Genomic DNA, 26,659 nt, shown 5'->3' with positions numbered 1-26,659 from the left:
AGATCATGCAGTGTGTCTGGCGTATTTCACTTAGCATAATGTCCTCTAGGTTCATTCAAGTTTTTGCAAATGGCAGGATCTCTCTCTTTTTCAAGGATGAATAATATTTCATTACGTACACACCCACCCACATCATAGTTTCTTTATTCATCAACAGGCATTTCAGTTGCTTCCATAACTTGTGTTGTGAATAATGGTGCAATGAATATGGGAATGCAGATATTTTTATAAGATTGTGATTTCATTTCCTTTGAGTAGATACTCAGAAGAGGGGAGATTGCAGGGTCATATTGCTAGTTCTATTTTTAATTCCTTAAGAAACCTCCATACTGTTTTCCACACTGGCTACACAAATCTGCATTTCCACCAGCAGTGTACAAGAGTCCCCTTTTCCTTGCACTCTTACTAACACTTGTTATCTCTTGTCTCTTTGATAATAGCCATCCTAAAAGGTGTGAAGTGATATCTCATCGTGGTTTTGATTTTCATTTCCCTGGTGATTAACGATGTTGAGCATCTTTTCATATACCTGTTGGCCATTTTTATGTCTTTTGAGAAATGTTTATTCAGGTTCTTTGCCCATTTTTTAATTAGGTTATTCAATTGTTTGGCATTGCATTGTTATATATTTTTGATATTAAACCCTTATCAGATATATGGTTTGCAAATATTTTCTCCTAATCTGTAGGCTTCCTTTTCATTTTGTTGATTGTTTCCTTTGCTGTGCAAAAGGCTATTAACTTTTATCCTGTTCCACACATCCAAAGGTAGATTTAAATTAACATAGTTTTCATTGTAAAATTAGACAAAGCATTAAACAGCCTCATTAAACGCTCATAGGAGCAAATAACCGTGTCAAATACCCTGATCAGGTATGGAAAAATTTTGCTCATTTAACAAATATTAAGCACTTACTATGTGCCGAGCATTGACTAATGTTCAGTGAAATCCTTTTGTTAAGAGATACTTGTGAAAAACAGACTATAAACGTTATTTATTGGTGGCAAGGAGTAAAACAAACATCTATATGCTATAAAATTCAACTTAATTTTTCCATTTCTTCACATTAGAAACTATGGGGTCTGGCCTTTTTATTTATTTTGCCACTGACTCTGGATTCCTACACAATTTACTTAACTCTGTTGTAGTGTCTCAGATCACTGATCAAGGAAGAGTTTTACTTCTCATTAAATAACTGTTCACCTTCACCCTTCATACCTCACCCAAAATATCTAAAAATGTTATAGAAGAAACTCCAATATGGAATGTGGTTCTGAGTGTCGGCTCTGAAATAAGAGTATCTAAGTCTTCACCCAACCTCCAATACTGGCTGTATGACTTTGTCACTTCTCTAAACCTTTGTTTTCTCTAAACCTTAGTTTACTTACTTATAAAATGGGAAAAATGTTACTACAACTTTATAGGGTTGCTATGAGGAGTAAATGAGAGGTTAATAGCACCTCACGTACTACCTAGTACATTGTAAATGCAGAATACATTTGATCTATTATTATTGTTGATACAAATATTCAAATTGTTGCTAGGCCTAGAGACAAACTGCAGGAGATGTTACCCTAATGATTTTCACTTTACTTATAGAGCAGTGCTAATCATAGATACATTGGGTTTATATATCCATCTACGCATCTACTCAATAGATATTAGCTAGCTACTATTTGCTTGGTATTTTGTTAGGTGCTAAAAGTGATAGGCTTCAAGAATTGTATATACTATGAGTAAAATGTAAAATTTAACTTTATATTAGAGAAAAAATATTTCAAGAATAATTCTGCATTAGCTACTTTCTGGGTCTTCTTGAGAAGGAGTTATCTGTTCATTAACAACAGCTGTCACTTTATTTACATTTTTTTCTTAGAAGAATAGCTTTAGTATTTAAAGAATCTGATTATCTTTAATTTTAGATAGTCATTAACATCTTCAGAGTCTGCCTTTAGCTTTGAATGGAACATTTCTATTGAGTACATGTTTTATAATACTGTTGACTACCTTGCTTTTTTTTTTATTACTTTACATCTTGATGCCCTTTTTCACTGAAATCAAAGCACCTTCTATGTATATATTAAATATTCATATGATGGGAATACTTCTTCTGATACTAACATCCTTGTTACACTGTGGCTCTGCATGTCTAATTATTGCTTCCTAAATCTAGATAAATGAAAATTCATCTTAGCTTCATTAGTTTCATCGGCTCTAATCATATAATACCTTATATGATCATACAATACTGTATCTCCTCACTAAAATACAAGGAAAGTTACAGTTTGATAGTTAAGCTTCTTTGAGGAAAAATATTGTATATGTACAAAGGAGTATCAAGATAGAGATGCAATCATTGTATCTATCCTCTAGTTGCCTGTTATGTTATGTTATGTTATGTTATGTTATGTTATGTTATGTTATGTCTCACTGTCACCCAGGCTGGAGTGCAGTGGCGCGATCTCAGCTCACTGCAACCTCTGCCTCCCGGGATCAAGTGATTCTCCTGCCTCAGCCTCCCTAGTAGCTGGGACTACAGGCACGCACCGCTATGCCCAGGTAATTTTTTGTATTTTTAGTAGAGATGGGGTTTCACCATGTTGGCCAGGCTAGTCTCGATCTCCTGACCTCAGGTGATCCACCCGCCTCAGCCTCCCACAGTGCTGGGATTACAGGCATGAGTCACCGTGCCCGGCCTAGTTGCCTTTTAGAAAACTAGTTATTCTTGCTTCCAATCCTTTATCACAATAGTGTATTGAATGTCCATAAATTCAGTAGTAATCCTCCAAATATTTGAGACATTATTTTAATATGATATAGATTATTACTTTGAATTATACTTGCAATCAGTACCCATGATTTCTCAGTCACCATTGCTTGAAGACACTTTGTTCTTCAAATAAATGCCTTTTTATGATACTGAAATATAATTTGTATAGTAGATTATGCATGGAGTAGCATACCTAATTTTATCCTTAAAATGTCAACCAACATCAGAGTTAAATTTCTCGATTATAATTTTTGTTCTTGGTTTTGTAAGAGAATGTCCTTTGTTTTAGAAAATGCACACTGAAACAGTTGCTGGTAAAGGGAATAATGTCTCCAGCTTCCTCAAATGAGTCAGGAAAAATGCATATATATAATAAAAATATACACAGAGTGATTCAGCAAAGTTGGCAAAATGTAAACCGTTGGTAAATCTGGAAAAAAGATATTCAGGAGTTTCTTATACTATTTATATAAAGTTACTAAAAAATCTTCACCAACTTTAGTTACCAGTTTAGGAAAAGATCACGTATTACTTGCCTTTGTTCATTCTTGAATATCTAGCATTAATATTTTCCTATGTGCAAGAATACTAAAGCAGGAGGAAAGAGACTGAGTTAATGGTTTTGGTTTCTTCAAGAAGGATGGAAATCCCAGAGGAGTTAGGAAGAAAATATGGTGATTGTAAAATTAGAAGATAACACTGATCCGCTATCACATTTTAAAATTACTTGGTACCTCCCCCACCCCGACAAAAAAAAAAAAACAACAGATTATAGAAAACATCTTATTTGGACATCCTTTTGAAATATAAGGCTTCCACACAAAAACTTGTACACAAATTGTTCATGACAGCATTCTTCATAATATTAAAAAGTAGAAACAACCCAAATGTCCATTAGTGGAATATTTTCGGCCATAAAAAGGAATGAAGTACTCACTAAAACATGGATGAACCTAAGTAAAAGAAACCAGGCATAAAAGACCACATATTATGTGATTTCAGTTGTATAAAATGTCCAGAATAGGCAAATGCATAGTGTCAAAAGTTAGATGAGTATTTGTTAGGGGCTTAGGGGCTGGGGAGTATACAGAGTGACTGCTGATGGACACAGAGTTTCTTTTACGGGCCATGAAAATGTTCTGTGATTAAATAGTAGTAATGGCTACATAAATGTGGATGTATTAAAAATCACTTAAAAAGGAGGAATTTTATAGTATGTGAATTATATTTCAATATAGCTCTTATTTTTAAAAAGTAAAACCTTGCCCATCACTCTTGCCTCGGAGTCTTCCTGTGTAATTAAAGGTAAGCCAAAGACCCCTAACATTACGTGATCTGGCTTCCTATTATTCCACAGTCTGATCTCCTTTTACTTTTTCCCTCCTCATTCCGGTCTAGCTGCACTGCCTCCGGGCTGTTCTTGCCTCTAGCCTTTTTATTGGTAGTTCCTTCTTCCTAAAACTCACGACCTTTAACTGTTTCGTCAAATGTCAACCTCTCAGCAAGGCTTTCCCTGGCTACCCTCTCTGAAATTGTAAACCTCCCCCAAATTACCTATTTGCTTTACCCTTCTCCTTGGCATTATTTACCATGTAACACAATATATATTTTACTTTTTTATCTTGCTATTTCTCTTCCCCATAAAATATAAGCTCCATGAAGACAGAGGTTTTGTTGCTTTTGTTCACAACTGTATGTTAGGGCCTAAAATAATGCTTGGCACATATTGGCACTGATGTTGTTGAATGAATGAATCTGAAAGTGTAAGTACAGGCAGCTATAACAAAAATCAGGAATACTAAGTAATTGAAGAAAGGGCTACGTATTTTATGCCCTTTATTAAAATAAAAATTAAGTATCTCATGGGACCATGAAACTAAAGGAGTAGAAGGAAAGCAATAATTTGTGTCTTGAAAGCAAAATAATAAAGACAATCATTCAGTTATTAAAATGAAAATAAAACTTTATTTGACCCAGGCAGATCATAGTTATTTTACTTTTCAATGATAAAGACTTGGTAGATATCCAGACATACATTAAGTACTGAAAATATGTTGCCTGAACGGGCAGTGCTGACATAAATCAGGGATCATGTAGGTATGGCCCACGCCTATTTTTGTAAATAAATTTGTATTGGAATACAGCCATGCCCATTAGTCTGTGTATTTTCTATGGTTGCTTTTGTGCTGTAACAGCAGAGTTAAAGTAGTTGCAACAGATTATATGACCCACAAAATTTAAAATATTTACTATCTGGCCCTCCACAGAAAAAGTGCATTTGTTGACCCCTGCCTAAATTGGTCTTTGTGGAATATGGAATGTGGAATACAGTAGAGAATCATGACCAAACCTTCAGAAGTTTACATTTCATTTCCTGGACTGGCTGTGTTCTGTTGGACAAGTTAAGTTCTATGATTTTTGGTTTCTCATCTGAAAATGAATAGAATACTTATCTCACATGGTTGCTTAAGAATTTTAACTGAGATAATGTGTATAAAGCACTTAGTGAAGTGCCTAGTAAACAGTAAATGACAACCCAGTAAGTAGCACATGCACATGTGTATATACATATATACAGACATGTGTGTACACACAGGAAATGCATGTGCCCTCAAATAGGAACTGTAAGTCACCAGTCATTCTCCGGACACTTTCTGTATTTTTAAGTAAGTAATGAATAAAGTTAAATAGTAAGTACTTACTACACATAAGACACCATGATAAACTGCCAAAATGTATGGGATTTTGTTTTTTATGTAGAAAATTATAGTCAAGCATTCTTTTTTTCTTTTCTTTTTTTTTTTTTAACCCCCTTAGAAACAGGGTCTCACTCCATCACCTAGGCTGCAGCACAGTAGCACAGTCATACCTCACTGCAGCCTCAAACTCCTGGGCCCAAGCGATCCTCCTGCCTCAGCCTCCCAAGTAAGTGAGACTACAGGCATGTGTCACCACATCCAGCTAATTTTTGTATTTTTCGTAGAAGTGGGGTCTCACTATGTTGCCCATGGTGTTATCAAACTCCCGGGTTCTTCAGCCTCCCAAAATGCTGGGATTATAGGCATGAACCACCATGCCTAACCTTCAAGCATTATTTCTAACAACCCTATTTACAGTATTTTGATGCCCTTGACTCACATTTTAGCAAAATGTACAGCCCACTATAGAGTTTTACATTTTCAGATAAGTTTCAATGTTTTATTTTTAAGGAAGGACTAATTCATGCTATGTTCTGATTATAAAAAGAGGAAAACAGTGTAATGCCTTATATATTATATTATGACAAAATTTCAATCTAGAACTTTTTCTTGGGTGCCTCATTTTCTTTTTTTTGAGATGGAGTCTTGCTGTGTCACCCAGGCTGGGGTGCAGTGGCACGATCTCGGCTCACTGCAACCTCTGCCTGCTGGGTTCAAGCAATTCTCCTGCCTCAGTCTCCCAAGTAGCTGGGATTACAGGCGTGCGCCACCATGCCTGGCTAGTTTTTTTGTAGTTTTAGTAGAAACAGGGTTTCACCATGTTGGCCAGGCTCACCTTGAACTCCTGACCTCAAGTGATCTGCCTGCCTCAGCCTCCCAAAATGCTGGGATTACAGGCGTGAGCCACAGCGCCTGGCCTAGGTGCCTCATTTTCTAACTGTCAGTATACAGAAGGCAAATTCATAGGGCTGGATTATTTTGATGACCTTTCTAACTATACAGTGTTTTCTTTGTTAAAATAAATAAGAGATTTAATTTTTTTCTTAACAAAGTTATTTAGGTTGTTAAATGTGAAGACCAATGGTATGAATCCTTAAATCAGGAATATGTGTGATTCTTCAGTATTAAGATATCTGCAATACATGGAATTTTAATCTCACTTTCAATAATAATTTAGTAAACAGTTGTAAATCTACTATATGCTAGGCATTACAATTTTTTAAAAACTTAGTAGAACAGAAATTTTGTCTTCTAAAGGTATGAGATATTGTTGAGAAAAACATCATGTAAACAAGTAATTTTAATAAAATAATAGTAGTAACAATGAAAGTACAGACGTGAGAGCCATTAATTCTACTTTAAGATGTCAGGGAAGACCTGGAGAGGTGACGTTTGAGCTGAGTCTCAAGGGAACAGTTCAGTATTGTCAGATGTGTGTGGTAGAGTGATACCACACAAGAGGTACCAAAGTCATTCAGCAAAAATCTTTGAGCTTCTATGTGTGTCAGAGAATGTTTTAGGCAGTTGAACAAAACAAAACCGTTGTCTAATTGTTCTAGACAAATGAACAAAACACACATGACTTTTTTTCCTGCCACTTTCAGTGGAACACGTGAAACACGTGAGGTAAATAATACAGAATGACTCAGTCGAGAGGAGTCTGGGGGTCCCTGACAAGAAAAAAGCAGAAGCCCCGTCACACCAGGAAGTTTGAATGTAATCCTTTAGGCTACTGATTTCCAATCCCAGAGCTCCAGAGATACTGGTATATCATGAAGTTATTACAAAGGAATTAGCAATCCATGCTTTGATATTAAGCATGCATAGCCTGTGGATTTTAATAAAATGTCTTTTACACCTATTTTTATACTACTTTTCAATTTTTTGTAGTTATTTTGAGTAATAGAAACTCATTTAAACATATGAATTCATAATACCTTTTTCGACAGTTTTTATTTTCTCAATCGTGTGGTACTGTCACTGTAACTACTTTTAAGTAGTTGTCAAAATGATTACTTTTTAAATGAGGTCCTAAAATATTCAGCCTGGCATCTCCTGCCAGTGTTGAACCTGGTAAAACTTCTAGAGCTGCCATCTAAAACTTCAGTTAGTATTTGATGAGCGCCATCTAAGTGCCAAGCACTGCTCTAGCCACTAGGATTACAAAGATTCATATAAAACTAGGTCCAGGTCCATGTCCTCAGGTAACTTAGAGTCAGAATGAACTAGAGTCTAGATTAAAAATAAATAAGACTGAAGTAAACATGGAGAAAAGGGTATAGATTCAGGATATGTTAAGGAGGTAGTAACTCTTAATGAGAATCTCTCACTGAAAGCAGACTACTAGAATAGAAGCAAAGATCGGATTCTTAGGAAAAGAGCTAATGTTTTGCTAATACAGGGGGAAAAAAGCTCTTTTATTAACAATATTGTTTTCTCTTAGTAACAAGCCTAATTAATCTCCAGAGAACAAGGATATTAATGATTTATGGATCTGTGAACATACCTCTTCTGCTTGATTTTTCTCTGCCTGGTAATAAGATATAAACCTGTGAAATAATCTTAAGTCAAACCATGAAAATATGTAATGTAAATGATGTAAAAAATTCATCTGAATCTGATTCCTTCACAGTGATGTTGCAGAACAGTCATTCTCTGTGTTGATCTCTGTACCTTCAGCAACAAGCTTACTTCTCTTACTTCTTTCAGATTTCAGCCTTCTTTCCTTCACACACACACACACACACACACACACACACACACACACACACACGCGCACTCACACTTCCTTTCTTTCCTCGCAAAGAAAGACAGCTATTGACTAGAAGCCCAGAATTGCCCCCAAGTTCCGACCACCAGCTCGAATTCTTATGAAGTGGACTTGTAATATCCTTAATGTTGCTGTTGGCAGTCAGTTACAGATTCCATTATTGTCGATCAGTGCAGTCGCCATGCGAGGTGGGGGGAGGAATGGGAGGAGGAGAAGAAAGGAGGGATGAGAGCTTCCTATTCACAGATTTATCAACCTGCCTTTTCTTGCAGGAAATCTTCGTAAAGGGGGCTGTTGAAATAGCTAAAGCAGGAAGGGGAAGGGGGCTTCAGTTCTTGCGGAGAACTGGAAGGAAATTTGAAAACCTTTCTCCTCAAAACAAAACAAAATGCTGAATTTGTTCTTTTGTCTTTGTTTTTGTTTGATATGCTTTACTTAACTGATTAGCTATTGTGCTGTCTGGTTATCTAAGCTGCTTCCAGTGTAGGAACCTGTTTCTTTTTCTTTGAGTGTCTTTATTCTTTATTTTCGTATGCTTTTTCCTGTCATTAAACACACTTCATTATTCAGTGTTATCCTGGCTTTTTCTTTCAGACTGAAGCATAACACCAAGAGACAGAAGGACAAATCTCCCTTCTCTTCTCTTATACCACCCTCTTTTAACCCTATTTCTTTCCCCCTCCCCACCCCCGTTGTATTAGATTGATGTCACAGAGACAGAATTCAGAGTGGAGGATCACATTTTCTCTTTCATCATTATTGCCTAGCCAGCAATTTAAGTGTTGGACCCCCAAGAATTTAGTCTCTGTATCCTTTTTTTCTCACTTCATCATTCAGTAATTGTGCTCTGTATGGAAAAGTTTTCTGGCTGGAGAATGAGTCTCCTTTCCCCCGGTGATGTGGCGGAGTGGTTGGATAGTAGCACCGAAGAAGAGAAGAGCCTTCTGTCATTTCTGGGTACGGTAGGGCTTGCTTGTTCTTTTAACCCTTTATTGTCTGAACTTTTCTTACTTTTGGGAATAGGACCCCAAATTCTCTAAATTCACTTTTGCATTTTTAAAAGGAGAAGAGGAATTAAGGGAATATGTTTAAGTCGTTTGCTTTTCAAATTTTGCTTGTCTATAGAAATAGTGCCACCAACACTCGCTATGAGAAGAGAGAGATTGCTTTGCCTTAACAAAGAGTGCTAGCTCCATTCAAGGCTTACCATGTCATCTGGCCAGCTGTTCGTGGTATTTAGACAACTTCTGCCAACCAAAATAATATTATTGTTTTACTTTACTCTCAATACAGTGATGGTGAGGCGTGCTATGTGAGAGTGGGAATAGGCTTTGTGTGCATGAAAAGCCAATGTACAAATCGAGAAGTAGCTTTTATGCAAGGTGTGAAATATTTGTAATGTTTATATATGATTTCCACTGACTATATAAAATAGGACACATGGACCTCCCATTACTTTAACTTTGCGTTTATGAATGCTTTCTAATAAATTTCTAAGTAAAGCAATTGTTTGTCTTGGGGTTATTGATATAATAAACAAATTATTAGGAAAGTTAGGTTGTAAATCCAGTCATATCTTAAATGTGATAGAAGAGCTTGATACTCATTTAAAAGCCTATTTGTGAATACTTTCGTTAGATTAATTATAGCCTTCAAATTTATCTTTCTTATAAATTTTATCTTATATTTTCCTAGATATAAGTATGCCTTTATTATAAATGGACAAAATTCAGTTGATCTTCTAATTTTCTAATTTATTCCTCATGAATATTCTGTATGACCTATGGATAGTCTTCTGCCAGTCCAAAAGATATCTCTACTATTATTTGAAAATCTTTCTTGTAGTTAGCATAAGTTTCTTTTTCAATTCCTTTGTCAATCTTAGCATTCTGCTTCTTTTTTTTTTTTTTTTTTTTTTTTTTTTTTTTTTTTTTTTTTTTTTTTGCAGTTTAAATGTAAAGGTTCATCCTAATTAAGTCTTCCTAGGTACATATATTTAGATATTAATCCGACTCTTAATTTGTCTACCATGGCCTTATTTATCTTGGGCATTTGGATGACTTTAAGAAATATGTGTACCTCTTAAGCCTTCATTTCTCTGAAGTCTATCTCATTCTGCTTGCTTCCCATTCCTCTCCCCTGACACACGCATACATACACATAGAGAAACATCAGTGAAGAAACAAATACAGATACCCCTAAGTAAAACCAACCACTTAGACTCTACTACATCATGGGAAAGGAAGGCAGAGTTATCATTAAACATATTTTCTGTGCTCTGGCATACCTTTATGAATTCTAATTATCTAGCCTAAAGATTAATTTATTTCTATCCTTTTTTTTGTGGGGAGGGCATTATCCCACTATACCTGAAATTAATTTGGTTAATAAAGATGAGTAGTGCCCCCACCCATCCTTGTTCCTGTCCTCTGATTAGGGGAGTTAGTAAATTCCTATTTATCCACAGATGGATAAATGGAGGTAATAAAGACGAAGAATGTTAGAACTTGCTTAGAAGAAAAAAATGCAAATGTCCATAAATTATGATGTTGACTTCTGGATAGTCAATTCCCAATTATCCACCTAATGGAACCTTCAGATTATAGATAAAAACATAAGTAAGTGAGAGTCCTGATTCTGCTCAAGGACCATAATAAGTTTAGTTGCTGAGTGAATAGATAGCAATGTATCCCATGTTCTGCTGTGGCAGTGCTAAGCTGTGAAAGTCAGCAAATCTTATTTTTAGGATTGAAGCTCTCTCCTGACCATAGGCAGCAAACACCTCCATCTGTGGATAAACAGGAATTTTACTGAGCTCCTCCGCAGGAATGAGGATCAAAACTATCTGAGATGTACCTTGTGGTAGTTCGAGGATTAAGTAAAACCCTTGTGTTGAGTCATTTGCTAATGTAATTACCATTAATGACAATATGCTTTTCCCAATGAAGATGCCAAGAGAAAAACAAGAAAACTAAATCAACTTTATGGTGAATCTAGGATGAGTAGAAACAAGAGACACTGTGTCTTTTGGTACCTTTCAAATTATGCTTTCTTTGCCTAAGGAATGTTAAGGCAGATTTCCCTCCAGAACCAGCGATGCAAGAAAAGTACTTTGTGCTGGTTAGGATCTACTACTTACTTCTGTATAGTAACCACCTAACTGATATTCAGGCCTTCCCAATAACGTAGCTCACTGCTAGTTTGATGAAACTTCATGCAACTGTGCACTGTTATTAAGCTGTTCAAAAACCCTCCATGGTTTCTTCATCACCTGTCAGATAAATTTAAAACACCTTAGTGTGAAACTTAGTTTGGCCTTTCACACCTGACTCTCTATTCATTTTAGAGGAGAAAATCTCCAAGCCTCCCTTCCAACCAAATTGATTTCCTTCCTATCTTGGAACAAATATTGCCCTTTCGTACCTTGTTTCTTCTGTCAGCAGTGTTCAAACTCAGCTTTCTAAATTCAGCTTTTTAAAACTCTGCCCTTGTTTCAAAACTTTCTTGTAAACAAATACAATATTCTAGACACTGCTAGATGCTGTGGCTGGATACAGAGAAGTGTAGGAAAAAGCTGCTTGTGAGCGGCATAGAGTTTGGCTGGGGAGAAAACATGAACTATGCACAAGTTAAATGAGAAAAATTAAATGTTAATTCAGACAACAATGGAGAAAACGAATATAAGGCAGTTCCTAATTGTGAAATTATTTATCCAGGTAAAAATTGCTTTGGGAGTTTGAAGAAAGGACATTTAAAAACATTGAAAATTACCTTACAGAGATAGGATTTAATCTGAATCCTAAAAGATTTTTATGGAAATGGTGGGGTTTTCTGTATGAAAGCAGTGTCATGAAGAATATTAAATAATTTCATGTCCAGTGAGCAAACTGTCTCAAAAAGAATGCAGAATTCATGTAAAGAAGGAATAAGAGATAACATTTGAAGGGTATTTGGAAACTCACTGTGTAGGACTAATGAGACAGGCTAATAAGTGACAGTTTTATCCTGAAAGCCATAAAGAAGAATGAAAGATCCTTGAGCAAGAGGAAGATATGATCAAAATATTTTTTTAGATATCTGAAAGTGACACTAAAGGGAAAGAGGCTAGAAGCAGTTAAATCGGTTTGAAAGCTATTGCAATAGTAAAAGTATGAAATAAGTGCCTCTACTTTTTTATTCCTGTGTATTATAATTGTTGGTTTGTGTATTAAAACCAGACTGTGAATGCCCTCACAAGGAGGGCTTAATCCTCTGTCTTTTCAGCACCTGGAATACTCCTTGTGCAAATGAATGTTTGTGCAGAGGAATGGGGAACAAAATGAATCAAAGATAATTTTTGAACTTGGAAGAATAGTGGTACTATTAGCAGAAATAAGTTGAGAAAGGGAGCCAATTTTTTAGTAAGATGAGTTCTGTTGAGATATTTTGAGTTTTAGAAGACTAATCCACATCTAGACAGAAAAAACAGGTCTGGTAATTAGAAATGAAGTCACAGGTAGGAGCTGTTCATCTAGAGAAGAAAGATAGTTGATATTCTGAGCATCTGTAGGTCATCTACTATCAAGAGCTTGTCAAGAAAAAAGAGAGGGCAGCAGCTGAAACTTGAAGAATATCAACATTTGGGGGTGGGTGGAGAAAAAGAGGAGACACAGAGCAAATGACCGTAAATGTGGGAGGAAAGCCAGGATGGTGCGATATCACAGGTGCTAAGGTAGAAAAGGTTAACAATGTGGTCAGTAGTGTCAGTGGCTACAAAAGCCAAAGAGAAGTCAGAAAAAAAACCACTGGGCTTGATAATGTAAGAGACTATTGATAACCTGTGAAAGTGTTAATGCTATTTGAGTAAAGTTGAAGAGGGAGAAGTCAGATTTTATAATACTGAGAATGACAGTAGGAGGTGAGAGAGTGGAAACCACAGGTTAAGCCTTTTGCCTGAAGAAATCTGTGACTGACAGAAGCATGTACCCTTTTAAAAACTAAATTGAGGGGACTCGTACATATTTTTAAGTGGAGGAGAGAGCAAGATCTTGAACCTACAAGGATAAAGACTAAGAAAACAAAATATTTTATGGGTTTGGAGGTGAGAGTAGAATTAAAGGCATAGGATTAACTTTTTGAAGGGAGAAAGGAAAAACTCATACAGGAACCAAATATGCATGCCGAGATTTAGCAATGGAATGTAGGGAGATGGGGAGATAACAGCTACTGTATTAATCTTCTGCCATTTATCACACCCAGTTTTGCAGAGTTAGCTATTTGTGTACCCATTTATGTTGTTATTTGTGTGCCCATCAAATACTTCCCTGCTACTGCCAGATGAGAAGGATCTTCTCTTAATATTTTGGCATCTTCCAGAATAGCACCGAATAGGTACTTAACAGATACTTTTTGAATGAATGAATGCTATCCAGATACCCAAAGATTTGAGACTCAGGCCTTTTCAAAATTATTGAAATTATTCTGTCAGAGCCAGCTGTTTTCCCCTCTTATTCTACTAGTATTCTCTACTCTCATAACCATTTCAGGTACTTTGATAACATTTGAAATTATTATTCAGTGGATAATGATTGCGTTTTCCAAATTCTAGAATAAGAAGGAAAATACTCAGTGTATACTTTTTTCCACTTTGCCTTTTCTAAATGGAATTTAAATGATTTCATTTTACTTCATTAAGTGAAGTAATTTATGTGATAGAATAGTTCTATGAAAGAATAATGTAATTTTGACAAATCCTAAACATTTTAAGTTTCTAAATGACTCTGTTGACTATAGTTAATTATTTGGCATTGGCAACTATTATCTGATTCCCAAAATTACACCTAACATCAAGGGAGAAACATATTCAAAAATTGAAACTCTAATTTCTGGTAACATGCCAGACTAGATACCCTCAAAAATAATATAGAAACAATTAGAAATGTCACATCAATGTAACAAACACTTTTAACTAAATGGCTGAACTCTCAGGAAGGAAAGGAAGTCCCCAAGGAGAGGGAAAAAAAAAAAAAAAAAACCTCAAAATCTAGACAGTAAACTCTCCTGGGGGCATTTACCAATTTTAGAATTTTAGAGTAAGTTTTAATGGCTATAATATAGGAGATGGGCCAAGGGTCTAACAAAGTGAAGAATTAGAACTGAAAGGCCTATGTCATTCTTCCCCATAGGACTGGGCCTCTGAATGAGTTACACCTTCAGTGAAAGTGGAAGTTAGAAAAAAATCTCATTGACAAGTATAGACAAATCTTATTTATCTTAACCTGGACTGGTAGGTGAAGTGGGAGGGGGAAAACATCCTGAGAATTCATAATCACAGTCCTGATAAGGTAAAACTGAAACAGTGGACAACATTAATATGTCAGAGATAGGAAGTGGGTAATTGGAACTGAAGTATTTTAAGATTGTTGAATTATTCAAGAGAAGGATAGAAATCGTGATTAACTTTAGGCTTTAAGTATACGTGTTAAAATGTTAAGGACAACTACTAAAAGAATAAAAAATAGAGTGTATATTTTCAAAAGCAATACAGAAGAAAATGGAATTTTTTTAACCTGATTTAAAAAAAAGAAAATCGGAAAAAAATGGGAAAAAATAAATAGAAAATACAGTAAGATGGTAAAAATAAAATCCAATTATATCATCAATTATATGTGAAAATGTTAAAAGATAAATATGGTCAGACTGCATTTTTTTAATGCTATGAATGAGAGAGAGATCTAAAACACAGGGACCTAGGAAAGTTAAAAGTAAAGGCTTGGGAAAAGAAAGCTGGTGTAGCCAGTGAAATAGAATAAGACTATCAAAAAAGTTACTGGAATAAAGGAGGTCCCTAAAAATGATAAAATATAAAAATCACTAGGAAGACCTAACAATCTTACATGTACCCAATAACAAAACCTCAAATTTTATATGGCAAAAATGGGCAGATATATAAAAAGAAATGGATAATTCTACAATCCTTTATCTATAAAAATTAGTAAGGATATAGAGAATATTCAAAAGCGCAGTAAGCTTGGTTTAATGGACATATATAGAAACCTGACTCCAACAATTAGTCTTCTCAAGCACATACAGAATCTTTATAAAAACTGGCAATAGACCAGGTCATAAAACAAATCTCAACAAATTTCAAAGTTATACAAATTGCATTCTCTAATAACAGTTTAAGTTAGAAATTAGTAACAAAAATTTACATTAAAAACCTTTATTTTTGGAATGTTTTAAAGTTACTTGTAAATAACTTGTTAGTCAAAAAGAAAACATAATGGAAATTATAAAATACTAAGCAATACTGAAAATAGTGTATATCAAAACTTGTGGAATATTACTAAAATAGTTCTTAAATGAAATGTATAGTCTTTTACATTGAAAAGGGCAAAGGCTACAAATTAATGAGCTAAGCATTTAACTCAACAAGTTAAAAAACTAATAAACCCAAAGAAAGTTTAGGGAAAGAAAATGAAAATAAGAGTTGATAATGATGAAATGGAAAATAGAAATAAACAGAATCAATAAAGCCAAGAGTTGTTCCTTGTTCAATAAAGACAAGATTTGCTAAAAAGAAAATATATAAACAATATTGACATGAAAAAGGGTATAATTATAGAGAATTGAAAAAATAAAAATAAAAAAACCTTATTGATAATATATTTGGAAATTTAGACAAGTGGACATTTTAAGAAAAATGTAACTTAAAATTGTAGAAGCAATAAAAAAAAATAATTAGGCCTACGACCTCCGTTAAAGAAATAGAGGCTAGACATAGTGGAGCACACCTGTAGTCCCAGCTACTGGGGAGGCTGAGTTGGGAGGATCACTTGAGACCAGAAGTTTGAGGCAGTGAGCTGTGATCCTGCCACTTTACTCTCCAGCTGGAGTGACAGAGCAAGACCCTGTCTCGAAAGAGAGAGAGAGAGAGGTGAGAGAGAGAGAGAGAGAGAGAGAGAGAGAGAGAGAGAGAGAGGAAGGGAGGGAGGGAGGGAAGGAGGGGAGAATGAGGAGGGAAGTGAGGGAAGGAAGGGAAAGAGAAATGAAATCAGTAGTTTAAAACTACCACTGTTTATGTTTTAATTTCTCATACAGCTTGACTTCAGAAAAGTAATTAATGTCAAAGCACACTTGCATTAATATTTCCAATCAGTGATAATTCAGTTTTTCATAGCAAGTGAATAAATTAGCATTCTGATATCTAAATTTAAAAACAAAAAGTACCTCAGTATGGCTATTGAATCCATATTGAGTCTCACAGGTGGACATGGTTCCCTTAGAGTTTTTAAGTCTTACATCCTTTGTTTAGGGGATTTCCTTAGAACAGAAAAAGTGTAGAACAGAAGATGTTCTTGCAAAAATTTTCCTTTTAGGGATATAAAATTTAAAAACTAAAGGAAATTAAGCTGAACAGATATCTAAAGAAAATGAATATGAAGACTTAAATGTAATTATATTTAAGTGTGCTTCTCAATAAAATTTGGAAATTTGTGACTTGATTTGAGACAGGGTCTCATTCTGTCAGTTAAGCCCTGCCTCTTCCACCTCAGCGCCCTGCCCCCCAGCCTCAGCGCCCCCTACCCGTAGTAGCTGGGACTACAGGTGCGGGCGCACGCCGCCACGCGGAGCTATTTTTTGTATTTTTTGTAAAGATGGGGTTTCTCACCAGGTTGCCCAGGCTGGTCTCAAACTCCTGAACTCAAGTGATGCACCTGCCTCAGCCTCCCAAAGTGCTAGAATTACAGGCATGAGTCACCATGCCCAGCCAATTTGTGACCTTTTAAAATAGAATGATGCATAGAAGGAAAATCCTCAAAACTTTTAAACCTAATTTCCCATGAGGCTTATTTATCATAATCTCAATTTTTCTGTGATAGCCTTGCCACTAATAGAAAGATCAAAATGAAAAGAAAAAAATTAGAAGAAAAAATATCAATTTAATATACATAAAGGAGAGTGGTCTTAAACTCAACCAGATGGTAGAATTTAATTCCATGTGTGAGTTAGAGGTAACTAGAAAATGAATGTATGAATTTATTGTGTATTAAATTGAACCATATGAAATTGCTGGTATTTTACCATTTTAATCTACCAAAAAAAGGCAGTTCCATATAGCTTTACCTAATAGAGTCATGATTATAAGCATATGTGTCTGTTGAGTGGGGGTAGGGGAAAGTGTCCGGACAAAGTATGCTTTTTTTTTTTTTTTTTTTTTTTTGAGACGGAGTCTTGCTCTGTCGCCCAGGCTGGAGTGCAGTGGCGCGATCTCGACTACCTGCAAGCTCCGCCTCCCGGGTTCATGCCAATCTCCTGCCTCAGCCTCCGAATAGCTGGGACTGCAGGTGCCCGCTATTACGCCTGGCTAATTTTTATGTTTTTAGCAGAGACGGGGTTTCACCATGTTAGCCAGGATGGTCTCAATCGCCTGACCTAGTGATCCGCCCGCCTCGGCCTCCCGAAGTGCTGGAATTACAGCTGTGAGCCACCGCGCCGGGCCGCTTAACTATTTTTTAGTTGTTAAAATGTATTTACCATTATTTATTATCTTTTATTCTATCTTAATACTCCCTGCAGACAAGCAAGAATGGGTGCAAATGGTTTATAAAAACATTGTGAGAGAAATACTTAAAACAGAGAGAATTCTACCTGTTAAAATTTGTTTAAAAATTTAGACACGATCACAAGATGATTCCAATCTTGCAACCACATAAGACCTCCATTATGGAACACTAGTATCAATATTAGTCAGGAATATAGTTTAGTTTGGTACCCAAAACTAGAAAACATATAATCAAATAATTTAAACTTACATAAATGTATTAATTGGAAATCAAAGAAATGTGAGTAATTAGGCCTGGTTTTGTGGAAGTAGATGAATCGAAGTTGATATTGAAGGTCATCTAAGAGTTGGCAGATAGGTAAGTGAAAACCATTAGCAAAAGTAGACATGGGAGAATCCCAGTTTGAGATTAGAGATCATCTGACTGAGACAAATTGTTAAAAATTGTTGGCAGAAAGGACTAAATATGCAAAGTAGGGCCAGGTGATTTTTTTCTAATGTCTGACTATCTAAAGATCTCTAGGAAGGAAATTTCATCCAGAAAGTAATGTTTTAGGGAGATTAATCTGGTAATGATGAGTAGGCTAGCTTTAAGCAGGGAGAGACTGGAGTCAGTCAGTAAGAGCAGTTAGGAGCTTCCTGCCATAATCTGCATGAGAAGATAAAAAGCCCTAGATTAGGATGGTGGGTGGTAGTGGAAATAAGACATAAACGAAGCCAACAGCCATTTCAAAGAGACACTTAGCAGTGCTTGTTGGCTAAAGGGGGGCAAATAACATCATAGGCTCCTTTCTTTTTTATTACCTTCACAAATGGGTGATGTTGAGTGTAAACGATTTTGTTTTTGTACTGTGTCATGTACATATTTACTTCTCGGTAAATTATTAAGTTTTCATCTTTATATTACAGGTTTACATATTTGTATGTTTTCACTTTTTAATGTCTTCTCTTAATATTTGTTTGGGAAATAAAACCCAAACAGAGGCTCTGGCATAATCAAGACTAAATCTTTTTTTTTTTAGTGTTCACCAAATACCAAAATGATGGTATGAATAAACCTATCATTATACTCCCAATTATATATGAAGCATATTAACAATGAGAATATATTACTAAATCAGTTACAGGAAAAGTTATATATGAAGCATATTAATAATGAGTATATATTATTAAATCAGTTACAGAAAATGTTTAAAGGTGTTAGACCCTATCTATAGATTAGATTATCTTCCACAGCTGATGACAAAATAAAACTCACCAAACTGAAGTTGTGAGATTAATACCTTATAAATAATTGGACTGACATGTTCAAAATAGTCGTTTTATGCTGAGCAAAGCTTTGTTGTTTAGTAATTGTTCTTTGCAAAACCTAAAATCTTAATGCTTTTTATCTCTGTTCATCTCATACAGCTTATCTAAGTACTTATCTCCCCACATAGGTATACTGAAGATTAGTCTCATTGAAAGACATGCTTTATTTTGGAGGACTCGTCACTTTTTTATTCAAGGGATCAGTAGTAGATATTCTTTTTAAGTTGTTTCCTGTTTTGTTCACATTTTTTCACCATTAACTTTTGTCATTAAGTTAGTAAACTTTTGTCCCTTGTTATTGTTTTGCCTCACCTCTCTGTGTTTCTTGGCTACAATGTTTTTATCAACATCAGCATTCAAGGATTGAGTTTTTCTTTATAGGTTTTTTGTGCAGAAAACACCTTAAGAGTATGACTTAATTCTCTTTAAAATATGAAGAAAACTGGAGTCTCCGTGATTATTCATCTTATTTTTTTCTCCATTGCAGCCCATTGTACAAAACACATGGAGAACAGGATAGAATGCATGACAATTAAAAGCAGTCTCTAAAGCCAAACTGCATGGATTCTTATCCTGCCCCTACCGTTTTTACCAGCTGTGCAAACATGGGCAGAGTAATAGAACATCTTGTTTCTTTATCTGTAAAATAAGGTTGATAGTTCCACCTCCAAAGGATTGTTTTGAGGATTAAAGAGATAACTTATATAAAACATGTAGTAAATAATAAGGCATAATATAAGGTTGGTACAAAAGTAATTGTGGTTTCGCATTTTTTAAGTTGCAAAAGCCACAATTACTTTTTGCACCAAACATGACAATTTGGTGTTGTACTTATCATTGTTATGTTTTTATCATCATCATTAAGATGCCCAGTTGTCATCACTAAGAACTAGATATATGTTTTCTATCTGAAACTTAAGATAACACATAAACATCCCTGAGCTATTTTCTTGGCCTTTCAGTTGAGAATGTTGTTTGCTCTGAAAGTATTCTCTACCATCTCATCCAATATTGTCGTGTGAAGCCCTAAGTTGAAGAAATGAAATACTTGTGGGTGGTGTTCAGATTCCTTGAGCGGGAAAAAAATTGTTTTTGTATTATGTTAACAAGAAGAAATATTTTTTAAAAATAATAATAAAGTTACTGAAGCAAGGAAATGGTGGGGAGACTGGATGGCTTTACTTTATAAGAATTTACCACATTTAGGCCGGGCGCGGTGGCTCAAGCCTGTAATCCCAGCACTTTGGGAGGCCGAGACGGGCGGATCACGAGGTCAGGAGATCGAGACCATCCTGGCTAACACGGTGAAACCCCGTCTCTACTAAAAATACAAGAAAATTAGCCGGGCGAGGTGGTGGGCGCCTGTAGTCCCAGCTACTTGGGAGGCTGAGGCAGGAGAATGGCGTGAACCCGGGGGGGCGGAGCTTGCAGTGAGCCGAGATCGCGCCCCTGCACTCCAGCCTGGGGCACAGAGCAAGACTCCGTCTCCACAAAAAAAAAAAAAAAAAAAGAATTTACCACATTTATGTACTTAGCACCAATTTGTGCATATTGAAGTGTGGGGCATGCAAACTTGAAAGGACTACTTGTTTGAGTGAAGTACTGCAGTCTGAGTGATACAAATTGGGTGAATTAAAGTGGCTCTGGGGATTTGTATTTCAGAGCAGCTGAATGCTTGTGGCTGACAGTGCATAGGCTTTAAGGCAGTGAAAGTGGGATACAGCAGAAGGTATCCTACTGAAAATGGTGGATGAAGTTTATAAAAACACCCAGGTGCTATCATGTTAGCAGCCATATAAATGCAGTATGTGATTTTCTTCTCTTTGCTCTTGTCACTTTTTCTTTATAATATTTTTCTAACTCTGTCTTTTAAGTTCCCATTAGCTTTAGGAGTCCTCCAGCAAAAAAATATGAAACCTCATTTTCATGAAAGCCTTTTTTGTTTCACAATTTGCCGTTTGTTATTAAAGTCCCTCTTTACTGAAGAGCTACAAACCCGTTTCCTCCTCCTATTTCATCCTTCCTATTCTGTTTCTTAAATGTCTTCTGTGCATCCTATGGAAGAAGAATGTTCGTAATTCAGAATTCACAGCATGGAGAGAGAAGTTATTTGCTTATCTCATTCATTAATAACTTGAGCCACCGACTTACCACATCCTATTTAATGTTGTCATTATTTACACAATGCAAAGGAAAATAGATTATAGTGAAGGGGCCTCATTCACAGCAACACTATATATGCCAAAATTTCAGTGACTTGAATGGGTACATAAACACAGTTTGGTTTGTATTCAATGTTTTATCATGTTTTGTTGAAATGTTGATTTTTAAAAAGGCTTTTGAAGTAAACTGAAGAATTTGCTTTATGAGAAAAACATTAGAAATTTGTTTACTACCTACAGATATCAAAAATGTTAAAAGAGGCATGTGAATAATTATAATTGAAAAAGTATTCACATTTATTCATGTTTTATAATTCTGTGCAAAAAATTACTAGGAATTGTTTTGGGTTGCCATTAATGTGAAGTGCTTAGACATCCTATATATGCCAAAGAAACTGCATCTGTGACATGTAATATTTTTCTGTTCTATTATAACTTGAGAATTTTACTATGATATTTTAGTTTCTTACGTAATTGTTCACCAAATTAAAGCTATAAATGTATTTCTACATTTTATTTACCTTTCTTGCTGAATTATCTGAACTTACTTTATTCCCCTTTAAATTTTGCCTCCATCCTCATAGAGAGTAATAATTGTTACTATCTCAGGGGCTAAGTAAAGATTAAGTAAGGTAAATACTAGACGCAGTACTTAGCACATAAATTCTCAACATGAGCTAAAATTAGCTGGGTGTGGTGGTGCCCACTTGTGGTCCCAGCTAGTCAGGAGGCTGAAGTGGGAGGATCGTTTGAGCATGGGAGGTACAGGCTGCAATGAGCTGAGATTGCGCCATTCCACTCCAGCTTGGGCGACTGAGTCCATGTCTAAACACACACACACACACACACACACACACACAAACTCAATACGAGCTAAAATTATAATAAAAATATTTTCCCTAGACAAATTATTCACAAAGAGGTGCTTAAATAGCTTTTATAGTATAACACTTTCTTTTAAAAGAAAAAAAATAAATTATTATCTTTACCTGTTTTTTACACTATGGTAACTAATTCTAAAAATGGTAGACATTATAAGAAATTTATGTTATTTATATTAGTTAAGTATATGCAAATATTGTGTGGCATATGAACTTCGGTTAAACAAGATTGAACAAAAAGTAAATGTAATTAATGTAATGGATGCCTATAGATATTTGACCATACAGTAATGACGTTGTATAGCAGATACCTTTCTCATTTAAGATATTTCCAGAGGCTTTTGGAACCTAACCCTCAGTTAATGTGATAAACATTTCACTTTACTCTCTTTCCAAACATAATAATATTCCAGATTTATTCTGAATCACATTCATTATTAAAAATCCTGAAGAGAAAATTGGCCTGGTGCAGTGGTCTCAAGCCTGTAACTCTCACACTTTGGGAGGCCAAGGCGGGTGGATCATTTGAGCCCAGGAGTTAGAGACTAGCCTGGGTAAGATGATGAAACAACCTCTCTAGAAACGGGCATGGTGGCACACACTTATAGTCCCAGCTACTCAGGAGGCTGAGGTGGGAGTATCACTTGAATCCCAGAGGTGGAGGTTGTAGTGAGCCCATATCATACCACTGCACTCCAGCCTGGGCGACTGTCTCAAAAAAAAGAAAGACAAATAAAAGAGTTAAGAAATACCAGTAAGTGTATATCTATGGACTTTCAATATGATTAGTACCTTTTGGCAACACATGTCTGAGCAAGTGGTTTTTCTTTTAGAGTTAAAAAAAGACCTTACAAAAGAAGATTAATGAGTTTATGTGTTTTGGTGCAAAATTAGCTTTTTGGAAGAAAGGGGTTCTTTAAATCTAAAATGTAATAGTATTATAATGTCATTTCCTTAGCATATACATTTTCTTCTGTCACTGTCCTTATATTGGCCAGTATTATCTGAACACGTCTGCCCCAGTTCCTCTCAGACTTTATCTCCTACTATTTGTTCCCACTCACTGGCATCAATCCCACTGGCCTCTTTGCTGCACTTTACTTTAGAAGCTTTGTGCTAGCCTCCCTCTACCTGTAGTCTTCTTCCGTGTTAAACCTGCAAGGCTGACTTCTTACCTCCTGAAGTATTGACTCATACCTCACTTTTGCAATGCAACTACCTATTTAAAATTACTCTACTTCTTCATCTCCCTGACTACTTTTTATTTCCCCCAAAACACTTGTCACCTTCTAACTTACTCCTTAGCATCCTCCGAAATACATGATAGGAATTTTTGGCATTTATTCCCTAGTAAGTGAACCAAAGGCAGTGTATACACTATTAGGTTCTAAGGCAGAAATTGACTCCTGTTTGTTGAACAGGAATATCCTCTACCAAAAGTACATTTGCCCCTATAATTATCCAGTTTTCAATTTCTTTGCCACACTTTCCAAAGAAAGCGCATTGACATAGAGGAAAATGTGAATGTTGAGGAAATGATACTACTCTATTTTGGATTTTAAAAGGTTCTTCCTCCCAGAAAGCTAACTTTGCATCAAAGCGTATAAACTCATTAATCTTGTCTTTATCTCTGTTTGGTCTGGATAACCCAGTTTATTAAATGGTGAAGACCAGGACAGAAAAGGTGAAATGGCTTACACAGAATCGTACATATCATTGGTAGAGCTGCTAAGAAAAACATCCAGATGTTCTCTTTGTTCAATACATCATTCTATATGCGGCTCTATTGGAGGTTATCTCTCATCAATATAAGTCGTCACATCATCTGAGGTCATATCCAATGGCAAAGGAAATGAAGAGATAAATTTAAAACTTAACCAGGCTTTTTATAACTCTTTTTGCCTTTCAATCTGAAGATGAAAAATATTATTTTTAGAGATGAGAAAGTGAGGCAGTTTCAGGCCTTTATCTGAAACAATATTGTATCTCTCTTGTCTCATCAGTCTTAGAGAATGAGCATATTTTAAAATGACTGTAATTAAATATTGTCACTATGAAAAGAATATTAATTTTACAGCAGGTGAAAATAATGCAATAGTATGTAGCATGAGTGGGGGTAGAGGATACAGCTGTCTAATTTTGGTCTACTGGAACTAGTATAGATTTTCCTTCAAACTGAGCAGAAATGCAGCTCTTAGAGCATAGTAGCAACTTTCCTTTCTGCTTACAGATTTAAAGTTAAAGGCACAAGTTTAATATGCAGTCCATCCTGTGACTAATCCAGCAGGTTGCTCCCTCCGCTCTTGCTAATGCTGCTACCTTGCTTCTAAGTGGACATTGGTACTTGGGGTATTTATTTTTCTGTATGCTTTGAAGTAGTTATGAATCTTCTGAGAACTAAAGAATTGGGATTCTCCAATGGCCTATTCTACACGAGCAGATGAGTGGTATTCTTGTGGGGGTTGAGAAAGCGGCTGTAAACTTCTTTTCGTTAGGTAATTTAGCTTACCTTATTTCTTTTCTTTCCCCTCTTTAGTGGAAATTGTTCAAACTTCAGGAATGATTTAATATCTTCTTTCTGGACCCAATAATGCATCCTATAAGCTACATCAGCATTGTATTTTTTTCCCATGATACAGAAAGAGAATTTAAAAAGAGAAAAAAACAGAAGTATAACAATACCATATTTATTGGAGTTTGAAATGTGGCCACTAATTTTAGTCAATATAATTTCAAATAATTAAAAGCTTTGAAACATATTCATTTAATGAGTTTGTATGCCCGAAAGCTAAAATTGGATGTTTGGAAGAAAGTGAGGAAATTAATTTCAGTTTTTTTCCTTAGCCAGAACATTGCAAATTAAGGAAATGGTTTACTAGATCATTTTATCCCAGCTAATGAAACTTATTTTTCTTCCAGTTTGGTTTCTCTGTCAATTATTCAGAAATTAAAACATACTATATTGTAATATTAAATCTCCAGTATCTTCTAATTTGATATGAGGTTACCTTTATAGGTAATTATTAGAGGAAAGGTGAGATATTTTTTCTACCTTCACCAGCCCCATTCCCTGCCTGCCTTGCCCCTAGCCACGTAGAGTCATCTAACTTAGGTAATTACTCTGTAAAGTCATATTCCTGAAGTCTGGAAGTCTTTCTGTTCAATGTGCTCCAACAAGCTGATTTACTTAAATTCAGTGCTTCGTGCCATTCCCATGAATCTGAGCTAATTATGCTGCCATTTTTCAGAGATGTGCATTAGAAGTCATGTGTGCCTAATTCTGAAAACGGCTTTGTACATTAAGGCTCATTTAACTAGCGATGGTTAGAGAGAAGTTAAGGGACTTAGAGTTACTGGTCTTAACTTTAAAATACAGTAGTAGTATGGAACTCTCTTGTACTGCAAGCATATAAGATGCTATGTTGTCAGCCTCTGAATCTTTAGGAATGTTCCAATTTGGCTTATGCCTTACCAGTCAAGATGTCACAGAGAAGGTATGTTTAGTCATGGAAAAGAAAATCAGTGTCCAGCATGCAAAGATAGTAAATTTTCATAGGAGGAATTGATTTGTGTGCATTACTGGGTCTGTGTAAAATGGTGTCCTTTTGGCACTAGCTGAATATACATTTCAGTAAATGTTTTTGCTTGCTGCAGATTAGTGTAATACAGTGAAATTTTCAGTAACTGAGGGAAGGCAGTGGTTGGGCGTCTGTTAATAGCCCGAAAGTAACTAATGAGGATGTGCAGTCAGAACGATTGATTGAATAGCTGCAGTCCTGTGTGTTTCTTTCTTGCTTGCTCTCTCTGCAAGCTGTGGAGAGGGAGGGGGAAGAGCAAGACACAGAGAGGGAGCGAGAGAAAAAACGCTCTCTCTTAAGTGAAAGTAGCACGGATCCCAGGGGCCAGGAGGCCAGAAATGGAAGTTTAAACTGCATCTATCTTTTAAAGGGAGAACAGCAGGAATCAAAATGTCAGTCTCCGGAGTTACAATTTACTCCTTATTTTCTAAGATCTGGAAGATAACACAGAATACTTTTTTTAGGATGTGGCTTTTTTTTTCCTTGTCCATGTTGAGATTATCTAATGTTATCTGAGAAGCTGGATTCCTTTATGTCTGTCAGTTGAAGTGGCGATGGGAAGCAGTTGTGATAAAGGTATAATACCTATATATCTATCATCTGTGTGTGCGTGTGTATGTATATATATATACACATGTATATATATATATCACTCTATGAAAAAATCTTAAATATGTAGCCTTAATACAGTATATAGTAATTAAATGGGAGAAGATCACATTATCTGCAAAATTCCTCAGCTTGTTAGGTCAGTTTGAACAGATTTAGGATTCCAGAGTAAGATCTTAGTAAGGTCATATTGCCAGAACAAGGAGAAGCTGATCTATTTTTATATCTGCATAGGCATATATGTCATTTTATCTTGGCAGCAGCTTTCAGTCTTCTCATGGCCCTTTTGTTGCAGTCTGGTGAATCAACAGAACTAACTTTGACCTTTGTGCAAA

The 26,659-nt window shown here is 35.7% G+C and overlaps 1 protein-coding gene across 10 annotated transcripts in view; it reads left to right on the top strand.

Annotated features, from left to right (window-relative positions):
• RASAL2 (RAS protein activator like 2) overlaps positions 1-26,659 on the top strand; it is a 373,040-nt gene that overhangs the window by 253,905 nt on the left and 92,476 nt on the right. For 2 of the 10 annotated variants that reach the window (XM_009192670.4, XM_009192650.4), the window contains exon 1: positions 6,326-9,196. The exons of 7 other annotated variants lie outside the window; for them this stretch is intronic. In XM_009192670.4, coding sequence (XP_009190934.1) covers positions 9,137-9,196 — 60 coding nt within the window. In that variant the 5' untranslated portion in view covers positions 6,326-9,136. Of the gene's footprint in view, positions 1-6,325; positions 9,197-22,816; positions 26,292-26,659 lie in introns of those variants that run through there. One more of the 10 variants, XM_021930229.2, reaches the window with a different exon arrangement.

This window comes from Papio anubis, chromosome 1 (assembly GCF_008728515.1).
Source record: "Papio anubis isolate 15944 chromosome 1, Panubis1.0, whole genome shotgun sequence".
Taxonomy (NCBI): domain Eukaryota; kingdom Metazoa; phylum Chordata; class Mammalia; order Primates; family Cercopithecidae; genus Papio; species Papio anubis.
The sequence above is the reverse complement of the archived record's forward strand: the minus strand, read 5'-3'. Positions and strand labels throughout refer to the sequence as shown.